We start from the raw sequence: 24,761 nt of genomic DNA on the forward strand, positions 1-24,761 counted from the left end.
CAGAAAAATGTGTAGTAAGGAAATAGTTGGTTTCAACCTTTGACTATAACATACCAAAAGTCCAATCCTTCACCGTGGGTCTAAATAAAAAATTTCTTAATTTTTGAAAATTCCTTTTGGGTCAAGCCTGTGAAGTTTAATTTACTTTGACTCTATTTTCTGAGATAGCTTGTACGTTTAAGGAAAAATGTCTAGTAAGTGAATAGTTAGTTCTAATCTTTGACTATAACATACCAAAAGTTCAACCCTGTATAGCAAGCCTAAAAAAGAAATTTCTCAATTTTTTAAATGCATTGCCTATGTCAAAGTCATGCAAAATGTAACTAGCATGAATAAGTAATTCAAATTTGAATATTTATGTTCTGCTTAGTGATTCTTCATCAAATTTTATGAAATTTAATGGGCCACATAAATATCATACTTTGAACAAAGATTTATCAAGATTTAGTTCAGAAAAATTTGAAAACTCGTTTAAAAGAAACCCGGAAAAATAGTTGAACTTGGCAACGTTGCATAAAAATGGCTACCTGGGATATACAACAGAATACTACGAAGTGGTGTTTTATATAAACATGCAGGGTTGCCAAGTCGATAACACGCAGTATTTTATTTATAAAAAGCAAATATACAGCACACTTTAACTTACCTTAAAACGTTAGTGTGTACCAACTAGAGACTCAAAACACACGCTCTTTTTCTCAAAAATATTGAAAAATCGAAAAACAGCCGAAAATCTGTTACGTTTCAGAAAATTGTCGTTGACTTGGCAACCCTGCCGACTCTTACGTCATCCCGGCCTGTCAAACAAAATTCTCGACAACCGAGCGTTTCTTCGTCATTCAACCCCAGTTTTTGAGAGTCTTCATTCCGTGGTTTTTCTTGTGATTTTCGTGGAAAAAGCCGCCAAAATGGTCACACACATCAAAGACAAGGTACGCATTTTTCTTTTTCATCAATTATTCGTTAAAAACTGTCGCTTTTGCGGTGGCATACATGATAAAGTGAGGTGTGGTGGTGTTCCCACGTTTTCTAACTTTTACAGCCCAAACTCAGCATTTCAAATAAATTAATCCATCTGGAGGGTTTTGATTTGTTTTAATAACCCTAAGAGCCTTAGATTTCCACCTCTAGCGGCACCCAACATTCTTTCACAATGTTGCAACCGGTACCCATATTTTGCATATCATCCATCCAAGGACAAGGTCATAATATTATTATAATGTTTAATAGTTAAAACAGGATGGGCAAGTAAAAGTGGAAAATTGTCTGTTTATTTGAAATAATTATAATATGTCACGGAATATTACCAAGTAGTAATTGGAATTTTATTCCTAATTATACTGTGGCAGAGGTCCATGCAGGTCTTATCTTATCTCGCCACAGAACCATTCGGAAAACATGTTAAATTCTATCAAAATGTTTGGGTTTTATGTTTTATTATTAAAAATTCTATTAATCAAAAGAATTATTATTAATTAATACTTCTTGAAACCGGAAAGAACCCATTGAGAACCTATTCATTACTTTGTTTTTTTGAAATAGCCGCCATCAGTAGATAGAAACTTTTTAATTTATGCCAAATAATCTTTTTATAGTGCTGTATAATGTGATTTAAATTTATTTTGCCAAGAGTCATCCATATAAAAGCAATATATTATATTTTAGTATGATGACATGCAAATATTTAATTTTACCGGGAATGACTAAGAATCACTAGAATTTCAAATGTATTATAAATATACCTAATAACTGTCTTTGGTTTGCATATGGGTGTGTATAGTAATGTGGTTAGGACATAGTAAAAATTATGGTGTCATTTTGACTTAATTGTCTACATCCTGTATATATATTGATTTCTCCAAAATAGGGTATCTCACAATATTTTGTTGTATAAACTGAAAATAATTGGTATTGATGAATCTTTCTTGTCCTGGTTCAAATGTTACTTGTCTGATTGTAGACTGATTCTTAAAATTGGTTAATTTTCTTTCTAAAACCATTCAGGTTTGATCTGGAGGGCCTCAAAGCCTCTTCTTAATATTTTTATTAATGGTATCAATAAATCTCACTATCTGCCTATTTTTGTTATTTGCCGCTGATCTGAAATTGAGCTGTATAATCAAATCTCCTGATGATTGACAACTACAAGATTGGTCTCTTGGAAGAACTCCTCTTTTTAAAGATTTGGATGAAACTTCACTTGATAGCCTACAGTTTTATCATCATTTAGATAATGATATCAGTAAGGTTTTCCATATTATCCATATTCAATATAATATATACACATATACAACGCGCGGTCGCACGGTATTCTTACTCCCGATATTCTGACAAATTGTGATAGTTTTATTCCCAATAACACAGGTTATTTAGTGTCATAATGTGCAGCTTTTTTTTGCCGATATTATAAAACTATTATTGTGTATTAATATTAATCTCGAGTTACTAGAAAGTGGATAAACAACTACCAAAATCATTTGCTCTTTGAAATTTACTGCAATTCCAACAAAAAAAAAGGAATGCACTGATAAAAAGACCAACGGACGAACTTACGCGCAGTTTTCGCATGTACCAATTTTTGCATGATCTACGTTATTTTCATTTTCCTACGTTATTTGGCGAATCTGAATCTTTCTTCATAACTTATAATGTCTAACATATGTTCCTCCTGCTCTCAGGATTGTGTGCTGAAAGAGCCAAAAAATTCAAACGATGTTTTTGGCTACCCATGTGATTTTTGTAAGAAGATTTTATGCAGGAAATGTTCAGGAATTAGTACCACTGAACTTCGGGCCATCGTCATGAGCAGCCGAGTTATGCCTTATATATGCAAATTGTGCTTGCCAAAATTAAATGAAACCATGCAACTAATTAACCGTGTCACAGCTCTTGAGATTGAATTTACCGAATTAAAAAGTAGTACACAGGGAATTTTGGATTCAGCCAATCTTATGAGGTCTTTTTCGAATGACCTAAAAACAATGAAATCCCAATTTTCAGCAAGTCTTGAGGACATCAAATCTCTAGTTAAAACGGAAATAGAAGGCTTAAAGAATGCAGCTAAGGATAATTCAAATAGTTCTGCACAACCAATTACAAGCCAAGCTCCAGAGGAAGAAGTTATCCTGGAATGGCAGGAGCGGCAGAAGAGATCAAAGAATCTAATGCTCTTTAATTTACCTGAGGGTGAGGACAAGAAAAAGGTCGAAGAACTATTTAAACATCTCACTGAAAATCCCCCAGAGGTGTTACACTTTTCTCGGATTGGTAAACCTAACGCAAATCAGGCTCGGGCTTTAAGGATATCTCTCAAATCACCAGATGATGTCATGAATCTTGTCAGGAATCGCTTTAAACTTAAAGGAAAGAATGTTTTCTTAAACTTTGATCTCACCATGAAGCAGAGGGATGCTGAAAAGAAATTGTCAGTTGAGCTTAGTAGCCGGAGAGCCCAGGGTGAAAATGTATCCATTAGGTATCGTAATGGTACCCCATACATTTTTAAGAAAAAAAAACTAATAAACGGGCCTTCTACAACAAAGCAACCATCCCATAGACAGCAAAACCTAGATATTTACTACCAGAATGTTCGAGGATTGAGAACTAAGTTGTCAGTTCTCCAGAGTAACATTATCTCTAATTGCTACTCCATAATTTTACTAAGTGAAACCTGGCTCTCGGCTGATATATCGGATGCAGAGCTTGGTTTGGATAAGTACAATGTCTTTAGGACTGACAGAAGTGCAAAATCTAGCACCTCCTCAAGAGGTGGTGGAGTATTGGTGGCGATCTCAAAGGAACTATCTAGTGCTGTAATAAACTTGTCAACAGACCTTGAACTGCTATTTGTTAGTGTAGGCTCTGGGCTAGGAAAGTTCATAGTGGGCTGTATTTATTTCCCTCCAAAATCACCTTCAGAAAAGTACAACATGCTCAGCCAAGAGATCGATTCTTTCTCTGGGAATCAGGAGTGCCCATTACTACTGTTTGGGGACTTCAATCTGCCAAAAGCAATTTGGTCATCAGACAACTTTTGTTCTCAAGCGACCAGTGCACTGGGTGCTTGCCCTCTGGAAGTCGAGTCCATAGAAGTGATATCAGACTTATGTAGTTTCCACAATCTATACCAATTGAATAATATTCCAAACCACCTGGGGAATACACTGGATCTGATTTTTTGTGAGAGTACCTTGTCTGCAGAGGTCACGGCAGCTGATGATGCTCTGGTTCCACAGGACAATTACCATCCACCCCTCCTTACATCCATTACTGTTTCGAGAGGACATACTAATCATCCAGGTAGATTTAACAATCAATATTATTATGATTATAATTCAGCAAATTTTTATTTAATTAATGAACTTCTTGGACAGGTTAATTGGAATTATGTACTTCAACAGGATTCCCTAGATATTATGTTAAATATTTTTTATGATATACTTTATTCAGTTATACATATTGCTGTACCTTTAAAACGGGTGTCTCGCGGCACAGTATAAAGAACAAGACAGTAGGTTCACTCTCTTGCGGCCGTTTGAAGTAGGGACTTCTAAACAGTGCCGACTTTTTTTACGCGGTCGTAAATCATTATTTAGTTTCGACGGCAATCCTTTACGATACGGGGGGTGTTTGAAACATTTTTAATAAGGAATATTTTCGTACATCGCGGCGGGCAGCGTGTAATATATGGAATTTTTTGAAATTAAAGGCACTTTGTATTATTGTTAAAATGAAATTGAAAGAATATTATTAAGTATCTCTTTTGAACGAATAAGAAGTAAGAAAAACACTTGGTAGATAGCTTTAAAATTAAGTTTATTAGAATGTACACAATTAAATCTTAGCTTTACGTTCCTTTCATGCTCTTTTCTTAACTGACCAAGAAACTACCTACCTAATATTACATACACTTAATTAATAATAACTTCGTTAATATACCCATTTTTTAAATATTTAATAAAATTTACATAATAATGTGATAACAACACATGAAACTCGGTAACAGTGAAATATAAAAAGGCAGTTAAATAAAAAAAACTTATTAAATGCCTACTTATTTGCTTTTTAAATAGGGGATGAAAGAACAAACCACTAAAATTCAAATAAAACGAAAATAGGTGTTTTACAACCTAGAATTCATATAAATATGCAAAATGAATATAGTTTTACATTGGGGATTATAGTACACATCAATATTTTGAAACTTAAACCCTTAAAAACCACCCTTAATGACGAAAAAAATGCAGTTTTAAGTATGGTTAGACGGTATAAGTGGCTAAAATTTATATCATTCAAATGATTGTAATGCAACTAATAATAAATCGGATAGCTTTCACTATTAAAAACCACCACTAATAACAGAATATTACCAAAAATTTTGCATTTTTTCAGATTAAAATCACGATTTAAAAAAAATATGTACTCTAAATCGCTGACACTTTTTGAACATATTATTGGTACCTATATATAGTCCATTGTAGATGGCTACGCTTTAATTTTTGAAATAAATACATAATTTTTTATGATAAATTTTTTTAAAACTGCAATTATTTTTATTTTATTCCTAACTTTTTTAATTTTTATGCTAATAACTTACAATCAAGTTTATTTTTAAAGTTTTCGATAGTACATACTTGAAAAAATGTGCTAGATATTTGTCTAAAAAACGTTATTTTTTTTTTATTTCACGTTATTATTTTACGTCATTATATTTTGTTATCTAAAAAAAGGGGTTATGTTCACACAGTTGTAAGCGCCTATAGCACCTAGATAAATCAAAGCCAATCTTTTGTTTTTAAACCAAGTTTTGTTTATTAGATTTTTTTGTAAGATCTCAATTTTCCGAGATATTTCAGAAATACTGAAGAAAAGCGTGTATTTTTTTCTGTAAACTAATCCATTTTTATTTAAAAAAAAAATGTATATCCCCTTTTACTCCTGCAGCCATCTACGCAACATATCGCCGGCATTTTTAAAGTACAAAACTTCCGCACAACGCTATTATAGTTCTAATATTGAAGACGCCCCTGTATAACGCAGTCGCCACCGGGCAGCAAAAAAGAGTAGCATCAGAAAGCGAGTGAGAAAGGCAACATTTTGGGCGGCGCTTAGAGTGATCCTTCTATTCTAGTTTATGTTCGGTGCTCGCGGGCACTTTCCAAAGTGGTTTTCTCCAGCTCTTAAAAATTTGGTAATTTCAAAGAAACAGGCACATAAAGTTTTCAAAGATTCGGGTTCCAGAGATGATTATATTACCTTCTCAAGCTTAAGATCAGAGTGTAAATTACTTGCAAAAGTCTGTTTTGAACAATATGTTTCCGAATCAGAAAGAAATTTAGTTGATCACAGTAACATAAAGAAGTTCTGGTCTTATGTAAACTCTAGAAGACTAGGAAATGATCTACCTTCGGAAATGTTCTATAATGATAAGCATTGCCTTCTTGGTCCTGCCCTACCTGATCTCTTTGCTGATTACTTCAAAACAGTTTATTCAACCAAAAACTACCCTGTACCTGAATCTTTATCCTTCAATAATATCAACATAAGCAATTTTCACATAAATATTTCTACAATATACAATGAAATTTGCAGCTTGAACACCAATAAGGGTCCAGGGCCAGATGGCATACCACCCTCCATCCTTAAATCATGCAGTTTTGTTCTGTCTCATCCACTTTTTATTTTATTCAATAAATCATTAGAATTGGGAGTCTTCCCTGATTTTTGGAAGACAAGCTACTTGACCCCTATACATAAAGCAGGAAACAAGGGCGACGTAAGCAACTATAGACCAGTGTGCAACTTAAACGCTATTCCAAAACTATTCGAGAAAATTGTAACACAACATCTTACATCATTTTTGGGTCCTACCATTATATCAGAGCAGTTTGGCTTTAAGACCAGGAGATCAACAGAGCTTAATCTATTGACTTATGCAGACTATCTGGCGAGCGTCTTGGATAGGGGTGGCGAGGTTCACACTATCTATACCGACTTTTCGAAGGCGTTCGACAGAGTCAATCATGAGATACTTTTGAGTAAGCTTGGAGCCGCGGGTGTAGGGGGAAATTTCTTGAGATGGTTTCGCAGCTACCTATCAGATAGGTCCCAAATTGTAAGGGTCAATGGCTTCATGTCCTATGAGCTAAGCGTTCCCTCAGGTGTTCCTCAAGGATCACATTTGGGGCCGCTTCTTTTTAATGTTTTTATGAACGACATTCACTCATGTTTTAAATATTCCAGATTCTTATGTTTTGCAGACGACCTGAAATGTTTTCTAGCTATCTCCTCTCTTAATGACTGTGTCAATCTACAGTCAGATCTTTCCAGACTGGAAGAGTGGTGTGTTCAGAACTGCATGGATTTGAATCCAGCCAAGTGCTATAGTATTTGCTTCTCCAAGCGTAGAAATACCACAACATTCGCATATTCCTTGTGCAATAGACCCTTGTCGAATGTGACAACAATTAGGGACCTTGGAGTCATATTCAACTCATCTCTTACATTTAGCTTTCATATATCTGAGATAGTAACAAAAGCCCTTAAAATAATAGGTTTTGTCAAGAGATGCACAAGAGATTTTACAAATACCCCTGCTATCCGCATGCTCTACTGTACATTGATCAGACCTTTGTTGGAGTATGCCTCCTCAGTCTGGAGTCCTCATTATGCCTGCTATATTCACAGGTTGGAACAGGTGCAACGGAGAATGCTGAAATACCTGGCATTTAAATCCAAAATTGATCCTGTTGACAACTACCATTATGATTACAGGGTTCTGTATGAGCTGTTTTGTCTTCCTCCTCTTGTTGTTCGTCGGGAACAACGGGATTTAAAAAATTTGTATAACCTTCTGACTGCTTCTGTAGATTCACCAGACCTGCTATATTCAATAGGTCTAGCAGTACCTACGAGAAATACAAGGTCAAACAGCCTTTTCTACCAACCTTTCTGTAGAACAAACATCAAGTACAATAGCTTTATTGCTAGATCAGCCAGGCTTGCAAATAATAGTACATCTCTGAACATAGATTTCAATATAAGTCCAAGGCGCTTTGCTAAGTTTGTTGAGGATTTTCATGTGTGACTTTGTATATTGTTGTGGGGTTTTTGCTATTCTGTTTAATTGTGTGTACATACTATTCATACTTCATACTATTGTGTGCTGGTTTAAACCAATTTTGGAGGTGATAATTGGGTTCAAGGGAGTGAAAACTGAATTTAATTAATTTTATTGTGTTCTTTTGTTGTATATTTTTTAAGTTCTCCTGTTGCCATTATTTATTAATCCTGTTTTATTCTATGACTGTGATAGTGATGGGTTGTGAATATCAAATGATAATTATATAAAATAATACTAAGTATAAATTGTTTGAGGTTATAAATTATTGTTATTGTAAATTATGCTATTTCTGTAAAAATGGGTAATGCCCGTAAATAAATAAAATAAAATAAAATATGATGGGTTGTGTTGGGAAAGGTACTCAAGACTTCACAACTATCGCCACCTTGAAAACACTACTACTGTGTCCTGGTCCGTCCTAATCTAAAGTATGCTTCTTGTGGACGGTCTCCTTTTTATGGGGTACATATTGATGCTCTTTAACTAGTTAAACACTCATTTTTAACACGATTAGCATATGAATTGAATATCTTGGATAATTACAATGATGAAGATATGCTTCACATAGCTCCTGTCATAATCCGCCATAAGAGGAGGGATCTTATTACTTTTTACAATACCATACATGAAAAATCTGGAGTTTCAGGGCTACTTCAAAAAATCAATATTCATGCTCGACTGAGAACAACATGATATACTGATAGTTTTCATTACTCAATTTACCCTGCTAACTATGGTCCTAATAATTTCTTCACTAGAACAATCAGACTAGCAAACCAAGGATATGACATTGATCTTTTTGAAATCTATATAGCAAAAACCTGAGTGAAATTTTAGTAAACATTAGTTAAAACTTAATTAATTATTATTACTTAATAATTTTCTGTATTTCTGTATGTAACTTAGATTATATGTTACTATTGTAATTTTCTTTTATTTTGCCTGTTTCTAATTAAATATCAAAAGTTCAGCATTGTACAGTGGTCTTAAATATGAATTTTGAGGTCTTATGAGAAGCAGATTGAAGTAGAATGACCCAATTTTCTATATTATGTATTTGTAACTTGAAGGATTTTTGACTAATAAAAAAATAAAATTTAGTGGAGGATGGCAGAAACAATTTTAGTTACCATTTGACTTATTAACTCCACTGCAAGTATGGACTACTTCTTTAACTTTAAAACATATCAGAAATTCAATTCTGTAAACTAGTCTTAATCCAGCATTTTGAGCCCCAACCCAAACTCTTCCTCCATAATGTTCTTCAAGAAATTGCTAAATTTTAATATATTTGAAAAAGAAATACAATAGAAGATGACATCACTAGTGACTCATATAACTGAAACCAAATTAATTACAAGATTTCTATGCTAGAATATTGTGAGTCATTAGCTTTCAGAGGAAAGAACTCGTGCAACCAAAAATCAATTTTTAATGATTTCTAATATATGATTAAAGAGCCAATTCGTTAATTTAACCTTTAAGTGTGTACTTATTAATACAAACAGCTGCACTTTCTATATAATTTATTGTAGTCCCACACTTATAATTAGGAATATTAAATCTGATTTATGTATTGGATCAATAAAAATGGTGTTAAATAAATTACTTGGTAAATAAAACATTTCTTACCCTATTGTTGCATGTTTGCCCAGGCAATATGAATTTATTATAAACCAATCTAAATATAGTACAGAGCAATTTAAAAAGTGGTCACCGAAATTAAATTGATATGAAGGAAATCTTTAATTTTATGGAAAATAAAAGTCTTGTTGGAGCAGGTAAATTCATCTACCTGTAAGAAGTACAAAATTGGGTTTTTAACTGCCTGGACAAATTTTTTTTCCATATACCTGGAATTTTGCCAAACATTAAGAAACTCTTTAACATTTTGTTATACATTTCTTGCTTTTTTCCAGGCATTTTCAACAAAAAAAAAATTTGATTTCATGGAAAGTCAGAATATTCCAGGTACAACTTCCTGGAAAAACATGAAATAGGTTAAAAGCACACCTAAGCATAGATATAATTATGGGCTAAATATTGTATTATATCTCATATGTAAATTATAGGTTATTTACTTAAAACTCATAAAGTAATTTACATCTTTAAATAATTATTTTTTTAAAAATAATTTCCAGAATGACTTGGACTCCAAACTGAGTGATGCCGGAGACCAGTTGGTGGTCATCGACTTCTTTGCCACCTGGTGTGGACCCTGTCGAATGATCAGCCCCAAATTGGAAGAGCTCGCTAAAGAGTACAGCAATGTTCACATCTTAAAGGTAAATTGTATTTATATACTTATTAAGCCAAAATTTAGAAAATCAAGATGTCTTTCTTGGGACTGTCCACTCAAAAGCCACCAAGTGTATAACTGATATTGCAGTGTGGTGCCAGAAAAATGGTCTTTGTTTGAATGGTTTGAAAACCAATTTCATTGTTTTCACTCCGATTCGAGCTATTCAGGCCGGAGCTTACTCCTTAGAGAGCAGTCATCAACTAGCCTCATCCAACAACACTCCACCAAGTTCTTGGGAATTGTAATTGATAAACATCTATTGTGGGATCCTCAGGTGAAATCTGTGTGCAATAGATTCTCCTGCAGCAATTATGCCATCTTCTAGCTTCGAGACTATGTGGATGCATATACACTTAAAAGCTTTTATTATGCCTCAGTGCATTCCACTCTATCCTATGCCTTATTAGCTTGGGGTAATTCCTCCAGTATTGGTAAAGTGCTAATAAATCAAAAGCGCATTGTACGTACGATGTTTAGACTTTCCTTCAGAGAAACTTGCCGTGGTACTTAAAAAATCCTAACTATAATTAACATCTATATCTTGGAGTGCGCATGTCAAGTACATAAAGATCTTTCAAACTACATGAGATCTGGATATCTTAATTTTTATGAAACTCAAGATGCAGATAAATTATACATCCCTTTTACCCGGTTGTCGCAGGTACAGGATGGTCCGTAAATTACATCTCTCAAAATTTTTCCCATGTAGAATAAAGAGAGCTAAGACTTTTCCAACTTTTAAGAGGGCTTTCAGGACCATGTTAGGTGACTGTCCTTTTTATTCGTTGACAGAGTTCTTTAACTGTAGATTTATTGACTAAATTAAGTTAAATTTGTTTCCTTTCATATCTTTGTAATTTTATACTATTTTTATTAGCATTGTAGTTTTTTATTGACAATTTCTATACATTGTTATGATGTCGATGGAAATAAATGATTTGATTTGACTGTCATGGTGGTCGATATAAACAAATTACTTAAAAATGTGGGAGAAAACTCAAATACAAATTCTTCACAGAAATAATTGTATTTGTCTACAGCAGCAAAGTCCTATAGCTTTATCTTTAATAGTGTGTGTGCCTCCATGAACTGAATTGGTTTTGGAGAATTATGACACAACTTTATATACTTCTATTAAAAAGAATTATTCTGGAGGCAGCCAGGGCTTACTGATCAGAAGTAACAGGAAAATTAGTACTCATCATACACAAAGATTGAATGTTTAGCAAAAATATTCACAATATATCTTTATTTGTAGGGTGTGTATTATTAGAATTTTAAATTTAAATCAGAGTTAAAATCAGTAAAATGTGTTTTATTCAAGAATGAAACTTCAATGCATTAACAAAAAAAAAATTAAGAAATCAACTCATTTAAAAAAATGAAAATTTAATTTATTGTAATTTATATGTATCAGGTAATTTTCAAAAAACTTCAGAATTTCTTTGCTTCTGGAGATAGAGACGTAATTTAAAAAGTGGCACATTTCTGACTGAATAGAGCACCTTTAATGCATCAATAAGAAGCATTGAGAAATGAATAGTTTTTCAGTAAAATCGAAATGTTATTTTTATGTTTTAAGTGATTTTCAAAATATATAACTTCATAACTTCTTTGCTCCTAGGAAAGGGACGTGATTCAAAGAATGGCCTGTTCCACAATCAATAGACCAATTTTTATACATTAATAGAAAAAAATGAAAAGTCAATAGTTTTTGAAAAAAATACATTTATGCATTTACATACATACATTTTGTTCCCATTTTTATGTTTCGGGTGATTGTCAAGATTTCTTTATTTTACTTCTTTATTTCTTTTTTTTTAACTTCTTTACTATTAGAGATAGAGATTTGACTTGAGAAGACTGATGTTTTTAAATCAAATCTCAGTGTGCACACAATCACATGTCAATATGCCATAATCAATAAAGCAACTTATCACTAAAAGAAATTGGACGTAGTTATGCATAACGCGACCAAGCGCCAGAATGACAATTGTGGGAAAACACAATTAAGTTTCGAATGCCCTTAAAAATCGATAAAATCTAATACAGATCTAATTTTTGCAAGCTATATTCAAGACACTATTTCAAATTATACTATTTAAGGTTTTAGCAAAAAATAATAAAGTTTAGGTATACAAATATAGGTATATATTATGTATATTTTATATATTTATACATACTACTTTATCAGGTGTACCATAGAAGTCAATACTTGGACCTTTTTTATTTATCCTATACTCAAATGATTTTTGTCTCGGAGCAAATAATGGAAAATGTATCCAAAAACTTAAAACATGCTTAAACCAGGATGTTCGAAGACGCCACTAATAAATTTGTGTCATCTGCAAATATTGTTAGGATATTGTATACTGTTTGACTATTATTAATAACTTCAAAAGGCAAGTCATTTATAAAGACAAAGAACAAAAAAGGCCCCAAAATACTTCCTTGTGATATACCTATTTCATTAGCCTGAATTTCTGATCTGCTGCTTTCTACCACTACTTGTTGGACTCTATTATTGAGATAAGAAGTGAACCATTTTAAGGAATTATTTCTCACTCCATATAACTGTAATTTCTTTATTAATAAATTTCTATCTAAACAATCATATGCCTTAGAAAGGTCTAAAAATATTCCCAATGAAAGCTTTCCTTCCTCCAAATTTCTCAAAACTGCACAAGTGAACTGAAATATGGCAGTTTGTGTAGATCTACCCTCAAGGTATCCTCAAACTCAAAAATGCTTTATTGTCAATATAAACATAGAAGTTGTAGACAAAGCCAATAGACTGTACATTAAAGGAATAAAAACGAGAAACTAATATAAAATTATATAGAACTTACTAGAAAAATACTTAAATGCTAATCATTAAAAAAATCACGTAAACTATAGTACGCTTTACTAGCAAGAAATATTTTCGTCCTTCTACGTAGACTTTTTTTAATCTTAAGTTGTCTTATTTCTAGTGGAAGTTTATTAAACAGCTTTCTACCTCCATATATGATAGAGCTACGGACAAGTTCAAAATGAGGAATGGGAGCCTCAACAAATAATTTTGTCGCATATTATAGTGGCTTCCTAAGTGGAGTTCCTGTTTATATTTTCTAAAAACTAAGCAAACTGTTTCCAAAATAAAGATACAACACAGGGTTAAAATATTATGACTTACAAAAAGCGGGCGACATGAGTCACGAGGTTTGGCCCCACATAGATATCTAATTGCCCTTTTCTGGAGTACAAACACTGAACTAAAAAGTGAATTTGAACATGAACCTCAAAAGCAAATTCCATATCGAAGGTGCGACTCGATAATCGCGAAGTATGCAGATCTGGCGATGGAGAAATTAAGACTGGTGGCAATAACCCTTAGGGCGTAGCAGCCTGATGAGACTTTTCTACATACATTCACAATATGGTCTTCAAATTTAAGGAACTTGTCTATGGAAAGACCCAAAAACTTACTGAACGGTGGCATGGTGATGGCTTCATTATTTAAACATATATCATTTGTATTACATTTAAAATTAAGGATATTTGTTTTGGAAACATTAAATGTCAAAAAATTTGCATCAAACCAGTCTTTTATTTTTAACAAATCTGCACGTATATTGGCCTGCATTTGAGAAACGTCACAGTCGTGCCAGAGGATGGTGGTATCATCGGCAAACAATGTAAATTTGCCAGTAACCTGCAGTTGTGGCAGATCGTTCACATAAATGAGAAAAAGTAAAGGACCAAGTACTGATCCTTGCGGAACACCCACATTTATATTAAGTTCCTTAGAGATACCACCATTAAATTTGACAGCCTGGACACGATTTGATAAGTAGGAATGAAACCACTCAAGGGCAGTTCCTCTGAAACCATAGAGCTCCAGTTTCATCAGCAGCACTCTGTGACTCACGCAGTCAAATGCCTTGGACAAGTCACAGAATACCGCTGCAGCAACTTCACCAACATTCAGTCGGTTGTACAGGTGCTCTAGAAAGCTAAAGATAGCATCATTTATGCTCACAGACTCACGAAAGCCAAACTGATGACTCAATAGGCCAAACCTATTTAAAAATGAAACCATCCTCACCTTAACAAGGCAAAAGTAGGCGCTATAGGTCTAAAGTTAGAAGGACAGTCGCGATCGCCACCCTTGTAAAGAGGAACAATCATTGCTCTTTTTAAGCACTCTGGGAAAACTCCAGACATAAATGAAAAGTTAATTGACTCGGCCAAGACTTGCAAAGCAACAAGAGGTAAAGCAGAAAATATTTTAAGAGAAAGCCCATCCCAACCTGATGAACTCTTATTCTTAATATTAACCATTAACTGTTTAAGCTCTTCTACACTTGTAGAAGGGCAAAAAAGAAAGATACGGCTACTACCACATTGCTGAGATAGCTCCTGGGATCTATTTTTTGTGAGAGATTGGCTGCAAGGTTACTAGCAATATCACAGTAGAAGGCATTGAGAACATTGGAATCTAAGGTACTTGGAATAACCAAGACATTATTTTTGCCCCTTAGCTCATTTAAAATCTTCCAAGACTCTTTTGCTTTGTTGGAGGAATTATTTATCCTCCTTTGAAAGTAGGGCCACTTAGCCATTTTGATTGAGTTTCTGTAAATCTTGCGGTATCTGTTATAATAATTTAAAAATGTTGCATTGTTCATAGCATATTTCCTAATGTAAAAAAGGGAGCGCATATTTTTCCTAGATACTCGTAAACCCTTAGTATACTACCAAGGTTTTCTATTTCGTTTCTTAATATTGACAACAGGAAAAGCAGTGTTAAAATTGTTTAATACTATTTGATAAAAGCTATGCAGTGGGTTAACAGTAGTTAATACATTATTCCAACTTGACATATTGCACAGCAAAGAGAATTTGCGGAAATTAGCATCAGCTGATCCACGTGCATCTTAAAATTAAATGAGTTCAACAGCTTAAAAAGCATTCGATTTGATCCATTAGATTTGTCTAAAAAATTTACATTAAGATCGCCAGTCAGAATCAACATCGCATTAACAGAGATTTCATTTAAGAGGATCTCCAACTTTTCTAAAAACAAATCTAAATTACCATATGCAGATCGATGCAATCCTAAAATATACAAATTTAACTTACTGCTAAATATAATAGAAAACTCGCACACCTTTTCAATCAATAGATGATCAAATCTGTCAATAGTAATAAACACAAATTTAGTTAAAAAAGCTTTCTTTAACATAATAAGAGTACCACCATGTACGAACAATGCAAACCTTGACACTACTCGCTGGTATATCATCATTTCCATAGCTTAATTTATTTTTTACTTTTTTAAGAATACTTAAAAGTTCGCTTGGGTTTATGGGCTTTAACAAGAAGCTTCTAGGGTTGGCTGCTATATTCGTTTACCGTGTTGTTTGTTTTAAATCTTTTAAGAGATTAGGTACTAAGCAAAAAATTGTAATCATTGGCAGCTTGATCAGCTTGCCCAGTGATAGACTGTTTTTGATTTATGACTTTCCCAGAAACTTCTTTGTATATAGTCCACATACATTTATTTTTATTATCTGATGTCTTTATCTTATTTTCATATTTTTTATATTTACATTTTTATCAACACATCATCATACTGTTTTTTTACAATTTTGTATCTATCTGCATACATAGGAAAACATTGCTTTAATATAAAAAGAGTATCTAATCTAGCCTTCACTTCCCTAACTTCCTCATTATATTTATAGAGATCTTCTTTATTATTTTTCTTACATATTAGTTTCTTTGGAAAACTTTGATTAAAAATTGGTACAAATATATTCATAAAAGCTCTCCATTGGCTATTTACATCACAATCTTCCTTACCAAAAACGTCAGCCCAGTTTTTTTCTTTTAGCTGTTGAATAAAAAAGTTTTGTTTGCTTCAGAAAAAAATCGTTTATATTGTTTTGGGTATGTATACTGATTTTTGGTTAAGAAAATTGTTTTTTGCCCTTTATGATCTGAAATATGAGTTTGCAAAGTCATGCCTAGAACACAATCAATATCAATATTGGTAAATATATTATCGATGCAACTATTTAACCTTGTTTTTTCTGTAATTGTTGGATAGAAATTAAATGAGTTCATGATTGAGAAGAGTTCTTCTTTATCTCTATTAGGTTTCAAAAGTTCAATATTAAAGTCACCTGCTATAAATGCCTTCTTTTGACTGGCTGTCAAACAGAAAAGTAACTTCTATTTTTTTTAAAAATATTTTTACTTCTCCTTTTGGAGGTCTATATACTGAACACACATAAATTGTTCACCTGCCAGAATACACTCGACGCAAGTACATTCAAACTACTCTTCCATTGCCAAGCTGTTTATAGTTTTTAGAACCTTGAAAGTACATGTTTTTTCCACATACACTGCTACTCCACCATATCCCTTCTCTCGGCAGAAGGAAGAAGCTAAATGAAAGTTTCTAATCTGGAAAATTTGAAGCTGATCCCTTCTCTTCCAATGTTCTGTTATACAGATGAATTTGCAATCGGGGTTTTCCTCAATTAGGTGGTTTAATCTATCCAGAGAATTTTCAATTCCAAAACAAAATCAATAGTTTTCCAGAAAAAATAAAAAATGAATAAACTCTTTTTCAGATTTCGGGCAAAAAATCCTCAATACATACTACTTTATCAGGTGTACCGTAGAAGTCAATACTTGGACCTCTTTTATTTATCCTATACTCAAATGATTTTTGTCTTGGAATAAATAATGGAAAATGTATCCAAAGCACTTAGAACATGCTTAAACCAAGATCATTATGTGTCAAGCATTAGTTTTAGCAATAGTTTTCCAGAAAAAATCAAAATGTATCAATAAAATCGTTTTCAGATTGATGTGGATGAATGTGAAGAACTCGCCATGGAGTACAAAATCTCCTCCATGCCCACCTTCGTGTTCATCAAGAACAAACAGGTGATCATGACCTTCTCCGGAGCCAACTACGATAAACTGAAGGCCGCCATCTTGGAGAACCAATAGAGATTTTCTTCTTGTGTAATTTTTTTTTTGTAATTTTATTACTTAACGCACCACCCCTCGATGGTTTCCGCTTTACCATAAATTATTAATGGAACATCACACACACACACACACCATAAAATTCCCATCGAGGTCTGGAATTGTTCATTTAAATTTAATATTTGTGTAAGATTTTGTTTATTATAGCATGAACCAGTGCAGTTTTTATATTGTTTATTATCCTTTTACCTCTACTTGATAATCATCCGTTCGGAATTATGATGTATGTTACTCACAAATTGTAAGACAATTTATCTATTATATTAAATTAAATTTAAAAAAATATGTGACAGTATGTAGTGCCTAAACTTGTATTTTGTACACTCGTGTTGCAACTTGCTTGCTTTGAAGATATTTTTATCGTATCTATTAAAAGTTCCGATTACCAAATTATTGTTGTTTTTATTTAATCCTTACACCTCATTGTTTTGTTATTCCAGGCAATTGAAGCATATGTAAGTATTGAAGTGAAAAATAGGGATTCTTCCAGGCAGTTGTATGTGATGTTTATACTTCTCGAACAGACCTGGTATTAAACAAAAATTGTCACGTGAGCATCTGTTTTATAATGAGGAAACGATCACGTGATGAAGATTCTGGATAAAAACGAAAACATTTTTTTTTGTTTATTTATTTATTCAATCAATATACGGGAAACCCCATTTTACAAAAGATTTGGTTACAATATTAAGTAAAGTAAAAGATGTATAATTAACATAATAAAAGTACTATCACCAACATAATTAGACAGTCTTCAAAACATAAACACAATAAGAAAACAATAAATTAAAATATTTGACTTAGTTGACCAATAAGTCCAGAGAGTGAGCTTGCAAATGAATCAAGTTCAGGGTGAGAGTTTAAATAGGCAAGACTACGACAGATTGGAGAATGTAAAGAATAGTTGGAGTGACAGATTGGTAAAGCAAACAGTTCATGTCTCCTTAGGGTGCGTGCAGGGACCTTTAAATTAAAGTTGTTGATGAGAGCAGGGCAATCAATAAGCCCATGAATAACCTTATACATAAAGCTGAGGTCATTTTGAATCCTTCTAGATTCCAACGATTGAAGTCCCAATATTGCCTCCATGTCAAGTAGGTTATCCTGCATATTCAACTTGTAGGAACAGTACCGGGTAAACCTCTTTTGGACTCTTTCAAGTTGCATTTTGTGACAATTATAAAAAGGAGACCAAATGATCGAGGAATACTCTAAATGACTTCTAACTAATGGACGATAAAGTATCTTCAAAGTAGATATAGACATGTCACGACAAGTTCGTAAAACAAAACCTAACATCTGAGAGGCATTCCCCTCCACAAGATCACAGTGTTCCCCAAATGTGAGCTGAGTATCAAATACTACTCCTATATCCTTTATTGAGTCAACAGAACTAAGTACTATGTCATCAATAGTGTATATATTATTCATTTTATTTTTAAGTCTAGAGAATCCAATTGAGTAGCACTTATTTATATTTAAAGAGAGATCATTCATATTAGCCCACTTTAAAAAAGAAGTAAGATTTTGTTCTAAGATATCAGAGTCCCGCTGTGACTTAATAACACGGAAAAGTTTCAAATCATCTGCATATGCTAAATAATCACAGTCAATTAAACACGTTACAAGGTCAGTCAGAAATAAATCAAAAAGCAATGGGGAACAGTGTCCCCCTTGAGGAACTCCAGAAGTCACCAAAATACTTCCAGATTCAGAATCTCCAATCCTAACACGCTGCTCACAACCCAGCAGCATGCTTCTAAACCACCTTAGGGATCTTTCACTAAAGCCAAGGGAACTAAGTTTTGCTAGTAATAACTCATGATTGACCCTGTCGAAGGCCTTCGAGAAGTCAGTATAAATAGAATCCACTTGATAACGATTCTCGGAGGCCTCCAGCAAGGCAACCTTATATAAAATAAGATTAGTAGAGGTAGATCTACCACTAATGAACTCATGCTCCCTCTCATCAAACACCCCCTTGCACGCCCACTTAAGCTGATCACAAATAATATCATCCAAAATCTTGGGAACAGCAGATTGTCTTGAGATGCTTCTATAGTTCTCAATGCAATCTCTCTCACCAGACTTATACACAGGGATTATATAGCTTAATTTCCATATATTTGGAAGCTCACCCTCTAATATAGATCTATAAACATTAAACTTTTTGAATCTTTGTTGTTAAAACAATTATTCTTTAAGGTCAAAGAAGCTATTGATGTTAACCAACATGGCTTTTTCCAAAAAAGATCGGTAATAACCAACTTAATACCATTTATTCAGAGTATAAACGAAAGTATGGATAGTGGTCTGGAAACTTGTGCCGTGTACACTGACTTTTCCAAGGCTTTTGATAAGGTACATCATCCTACACTTTTCGTGAAGTTGGAGAATTTCGGTGTGCACGGGGCCCTGCTCAAACTCATTAAAAGTTATCTAACAAATCGCTCTCAGTACGTTGTCGTAAATGGAGTAAAGTCTTCTTGTACAACCGTAACTTCAGGAGTACCGCAAGGTTCTCATTTGGGACCGATTTTGTTCTCAATTTTTTTAAATGACATTGGTCAATGTTTCTCTACCTGTAGATATCTTGCATATGCAGATGACCTAAAAATCTTTACAACAATCAAGAAGGTATCAGATTTTCGTGCCCTGCAATCTGATCTTGCAAATTTTGAAAGGTACTGTACCTTAAATAAATTATTTATTAATCCAGAAAAATGTCATTCTATACTTTTTAGCAGAAAACTATCTCAGACACAAAACAAATGTGATGTCTATCTCGGGGGCACTATCCTGAAGTATGTGGAGTTTATTAAGGATTTAGGTGTGACGTTGGATTCCAGACTGCTCTTCGACGTTCATATAGAAAAAATTGGTTAGAAAGCTCTAAAAAATCTAGGTTTTATAACTCGAATTACAAAGGGTTTTAGTAATCAATCATCATTAATATTATTATATAATGCGTTCGTTAAACCTACTATAGAATATGCGACAGTGGCTTGGAATCCGATGTATCACAAATATATTGACCAAATTGAAAGAGTTCAACGAAAGTTTGTAAATATAGTAAATTTTCGCTTTAATAGACAGAGACATTTTTTTACTTACTATGATAACTTAAAATTTTATGGTATGAAGCCCTTAGAGAGTCGTAGAAACAATTTTGATTTAATATTGATTTATAAAATTATTAATAATTTAATAGACTGCCCTTTCTGTCTGGAAAATTTACATATCAACGTTAATCCTTACATTTTGCGTAATAGATCGACCTTTAGCATCTCAAGATATTCTTCAAACTATTTGTCTAACTCTCCATTGTTCAGATACGCCCGTAGTTTTAATAATTTTCAAGAAACTAATTTGAATGATGATATATTTTTCTCCAGTATGGCTTCATTTAAGCGATACTTAAAAAATTCTACCTAATTTCGTAAATAACGATAAATATTGTCCTTTTTTTCCCTATTGTCATTATTCATATGTATATATGCTTCTTTATTGTTTATAAGAGTTACTATTAAATAAGTTTGTTTGGTTTATATTGCTTGGTGTATTTGTTAGGTTTGGTGAAAATGTAATGTTTGGCAAAGCGCTTACTTGTATTTAAATTCATAAGATACTTTGTGCTTTCCTGTTATTGGATTGCTTAGTCTATCTGTAGGAGAGCCTTGTACTTAAATAAATAAATAAATAAATAAACAACAAAAACAAAGGAAGTGATATACTATATTTAAGTCTGCTTAACATGTACTCAGGTATCTTATCAGGTCCACAGGAAAGTTTATTAGGTAATTTAGAGAGTTTATCAAATACCTCAGACAAGCCAATATCACAAATAGAAAAATTAAGCCTATTCTCTAAACTAAAATTGGGAGTTCTTACATTACTGTTGCAATAAACATTAGAAAAAAAATTAGCAAATAAATCAGCTATATCTTTACTATTATCTGCACTTTTGTTATTATAAAACATACAGGTAGGTAGATTATGAGATTTTCTTTGCTGGTTAACAAATGACCAGAACTTTTTAGGGTTATCAGTAATATTGCTTTCAGTGTTGATTAAATAGTTGTTATAATCTCGTCTGGCCAAAATCTTACATTCAGACCGCAATGCAGCAAATAATTGAAAATCCCTCTGGTAGCCGCTTATTCTATATTGTTGGTGTGCTTGCTTTTTCAATATTATTTTTGTCCTCAATTCAGAGGTAAAGTAAAAAGGAAAATTAGAGCTTCTGTACACTTTAGTTGGAACAAACATAGATAGACCCAGATTAATGATTTCATAAAAAGTGTCACTACAGAGTTGAATACTTTTATCCTGAAAAAGACTACCCCACTGTATATTGGAAAGAAAGCTGTTAAATCCAATATAATTGGCATTTTTGAAATCAAGGTAAGTATGCTCTACTTTCAATTGAGGGGGATGCATAACAGCTATCTCACCAACACAAGGAATATGGTGCATACTCTCAGGCAACAGATAATCAATAGCTCGCATAAAATTGGTTTCTTTAAAATGACTGAAAACTAAATCTAAGTAAACATTACGTCCATTAGGAACAGAAATTAATTGCTTAAGATCTAAAAATGTAAAGGACTCTACTAAACAGGTTGCATGGCTTACAGGCTGACCAATTGCAGTTAATCGATCGATGTTGAAGCAACTGCTCACGAGATATGGACTATCAAAGTGGGAAAAGAGAATTTTTTCACTAACCATATTTTTTGACCCCTTATGCTTCCATGGCAAATATCGGTTAAATTTATGGCAAAATATGTATGCAGGTAACCTATAGCTAAGAATATTCTTGCTAAAAATGATGAGAATAATTTTTTTTTGTTAAAGCAACTGTTCGCGAAATATTGACTATCAAAGTGGAAAGAGGGAATTTTTTCTCAAACAGTATTTTTTGACCCCTTATGCTTTTATAGCAAATATCTCAAAAACGGTTGAATTTATACCAAAATATATATTGAGCTACTTTTTAGTTGAGAAGATTCTTCTTTTGTTTGTCTAAATTTAAGTTGAATATTGATAAGATGGAGCTGATTTTCATTAAAATGAGTTCTGATACTTGTGCCATTTAATGAAAAATTAAGTGAAATTAAATTGCATTTTTTGACTAAAGATTCCTATTATGATTTGTGTGTCAACTGTTATTTTGCACTTCTTAAAAATTGTTTTATTAATCCCTTAATTAAAAAAAATTGTTTTTTCTTCCAGGCAGTAGTCCACCCACCTCGAAAGGTTTTCAACATGGTCCAAACAAAACTGCTGTGACTACCCCAATTATTAACCTAAAATTACGTTTTTACCCTCAGGACTTCCTCTTTAATAGAGTAAAAAAATTATGAAAATATGTTGAGTGGTTCCCAACTTATGGCCCAAAATGTTTGCAACCGAACAGTAATGTTATGTTGAAATACGCATTCCGAATGTTACAAATTTGATGGCTCTTGGACCTTGCCGGACAAAATGGCTTCTAACTCAGACGGTTTTTGAAGTATAAAAATTGTTCATATATGAAATTACTAGCAAGTGATCAGTAAAGTAATTTTGATGCATACATACAAGACAGGAAAAATCGATAATTTTTCAAATAAAGCTTATTAATTCGAGCTTATTTTGTATGTCTTTTAGGCTCTGGAATTAATTTTTTATTATATTACAGTTATTTAACGTCATTTTTTCAAATGCCTGGTCAATTAAAAAAAATGAGTTTATTCCAGATATTTGGCATTTGTCAGCTCTCTTCCAGAAAGCCAAAAAAACTTTTTATATCTTACAAGCTTTTGACTTAATTCTTGTTTTTAATTCAGACATTTGACTGACATCTTTTTATGATAATTCGTCTGTCACAAGCACAAACATTTAATATTACTTTTTTAAACAATGTCTTTATCTAGGTACTGGCATTTTTTTTTCATTTTATTTCAGCTCTATGATGTAATATTTTACGTCTCTCAAGGAATGGAAATAAAATTTATGTAAATCAAAGTTTCGAACTATATTAACTCATCGTCAGGACTTTGTATGAGAAGAAAACCAACCTGCTTTTAAAATACCTGAAACTACTAATCAAACAATTGCCTGGACAAATTGAGAATTAACTTCACTTGATACGAGATGTTTTGTTTGTTGGAGGTGAATACTAATTTTATTATTTTAAATGAAACATCCTATATATCGTTTATATACAAATTTTTACTTAAAAACAAACAATTTATCTGCTTAAGAAATAACACGTGTTTCTCCTGCAGGTAATAATTTGAAAATTTTATGAAAACCAAACCTGGTAGCCGCGACTTCGTCCGCGGAAACACCCTTATCGGTGGAATTTAAAAAAGTTCGTTCGTATCCGGGGCCTACATTATAAAAGGAACCCGTTGGCAAAATTTCACGTTTCTAGCTATTGTAGTTTGGGCTCTGCAATGATGAGTCAGTCAGTCCAGGACAAACTCTTTTATATATATAGATTGAGCACAAAATGGTCTTTCTTCCCCCAATACTCTCTTAAAAATATTTTAACTTAAAATTATATTAACTATTTCCAAAAAAAAAATGGTCCAAGCAAAACTGCTCTGGCTACCTAAATTATTAATCCAGAATTGTACGTTCCACCTTCAAACCCATAGTGAAGAATCCCACTGTAATAGAGTGAAAATATTTTGACTATTTCCCAAGTTATACCAACCGAATAAAACTGTTGCAACATGCATTCCGAAAGTTACAAGTTTGATGGTTCTTGGACCTTGCCGGACAAAATGGCCTCTAACTCAGACGGTTTTTGAGGTACAAAAATTATTCATATATGAAATTATTGAGCAAGAAATGCTCTATCTTCTTCCAAGACCCTTTTAAAAAAAATTCAATTATCTGCTTAAAATAATCAAAAAAAGTGAAAACTTACTAGAAAAAAATGGTCCAAGTAAACTGTTCTGACTAGACTACATAAATTGTCAAGCTAGAATTACGTTTTTACCCGGAAATCCATACTCAGGAATTCTTCTTTAATAGATTAAAGGAATTATGAAAATATTTCGAGTACTTCCCAAGTTATGCCGAGCGAACAAAAATGTGTTTCGAAAATCTCAGATTTGATGACTGTTGGACCTTTGTTGATCAGCTGGTACAGATGGGCTTACTCTTAAAATGCCTGATTGTACTCTAATCATTTAGTAGACCTAATCAACATGTCATTTCAAAATGGGGTCTTTCCAAACTGCCTTAAAACTGCAATAATCATTCCAATCAATAAAGGAGGAGATAAAGATCAAG

The 24,761-nt window shown here is 32.9% G+C and overlaps 1 protein-coding gene across 1 annotated transcript; it reads left to right on the forward strand.

Annotated features, from left to right (window-relative positions):
- The first annotated feature begins 768 nt into the window (after positions 1–768).
- Positions 769–17,862, forward strand: LOC126749417 (thioredoxin-2). The gene is made up of 3 exons (XM_050459112.1): positions 769–932; positions 10,264–10,407; positions 17,283–17,862. Exons 1-3 carry the CDS (start codon positions 909–911, stop codon positions 17,430–17,432), a joined length of 318 nt encoding a protein of 105 aa, XP_050315069.1. The 5' UTR covers positions 769–908; the 3' UTR covers positions 17,433–17,862.
- Positions 17,863–24,761: the final 6,899 nt, after the last annotated feature.

This window comes from Anthonomus grandis, chromosome 2 (genome assembly GCF_022605725.1).
Source record: "Anthonomus grandis grandis chromosome 2, icAntGran1.3, whole genome shotgun sequence".
Taxonomy (NCBI): Eukaryota; Metazoa; Arthropoda; class Insecta; order Coleoptera; family Curculionidae; genus Anthonomus; species Anthonomus grandis.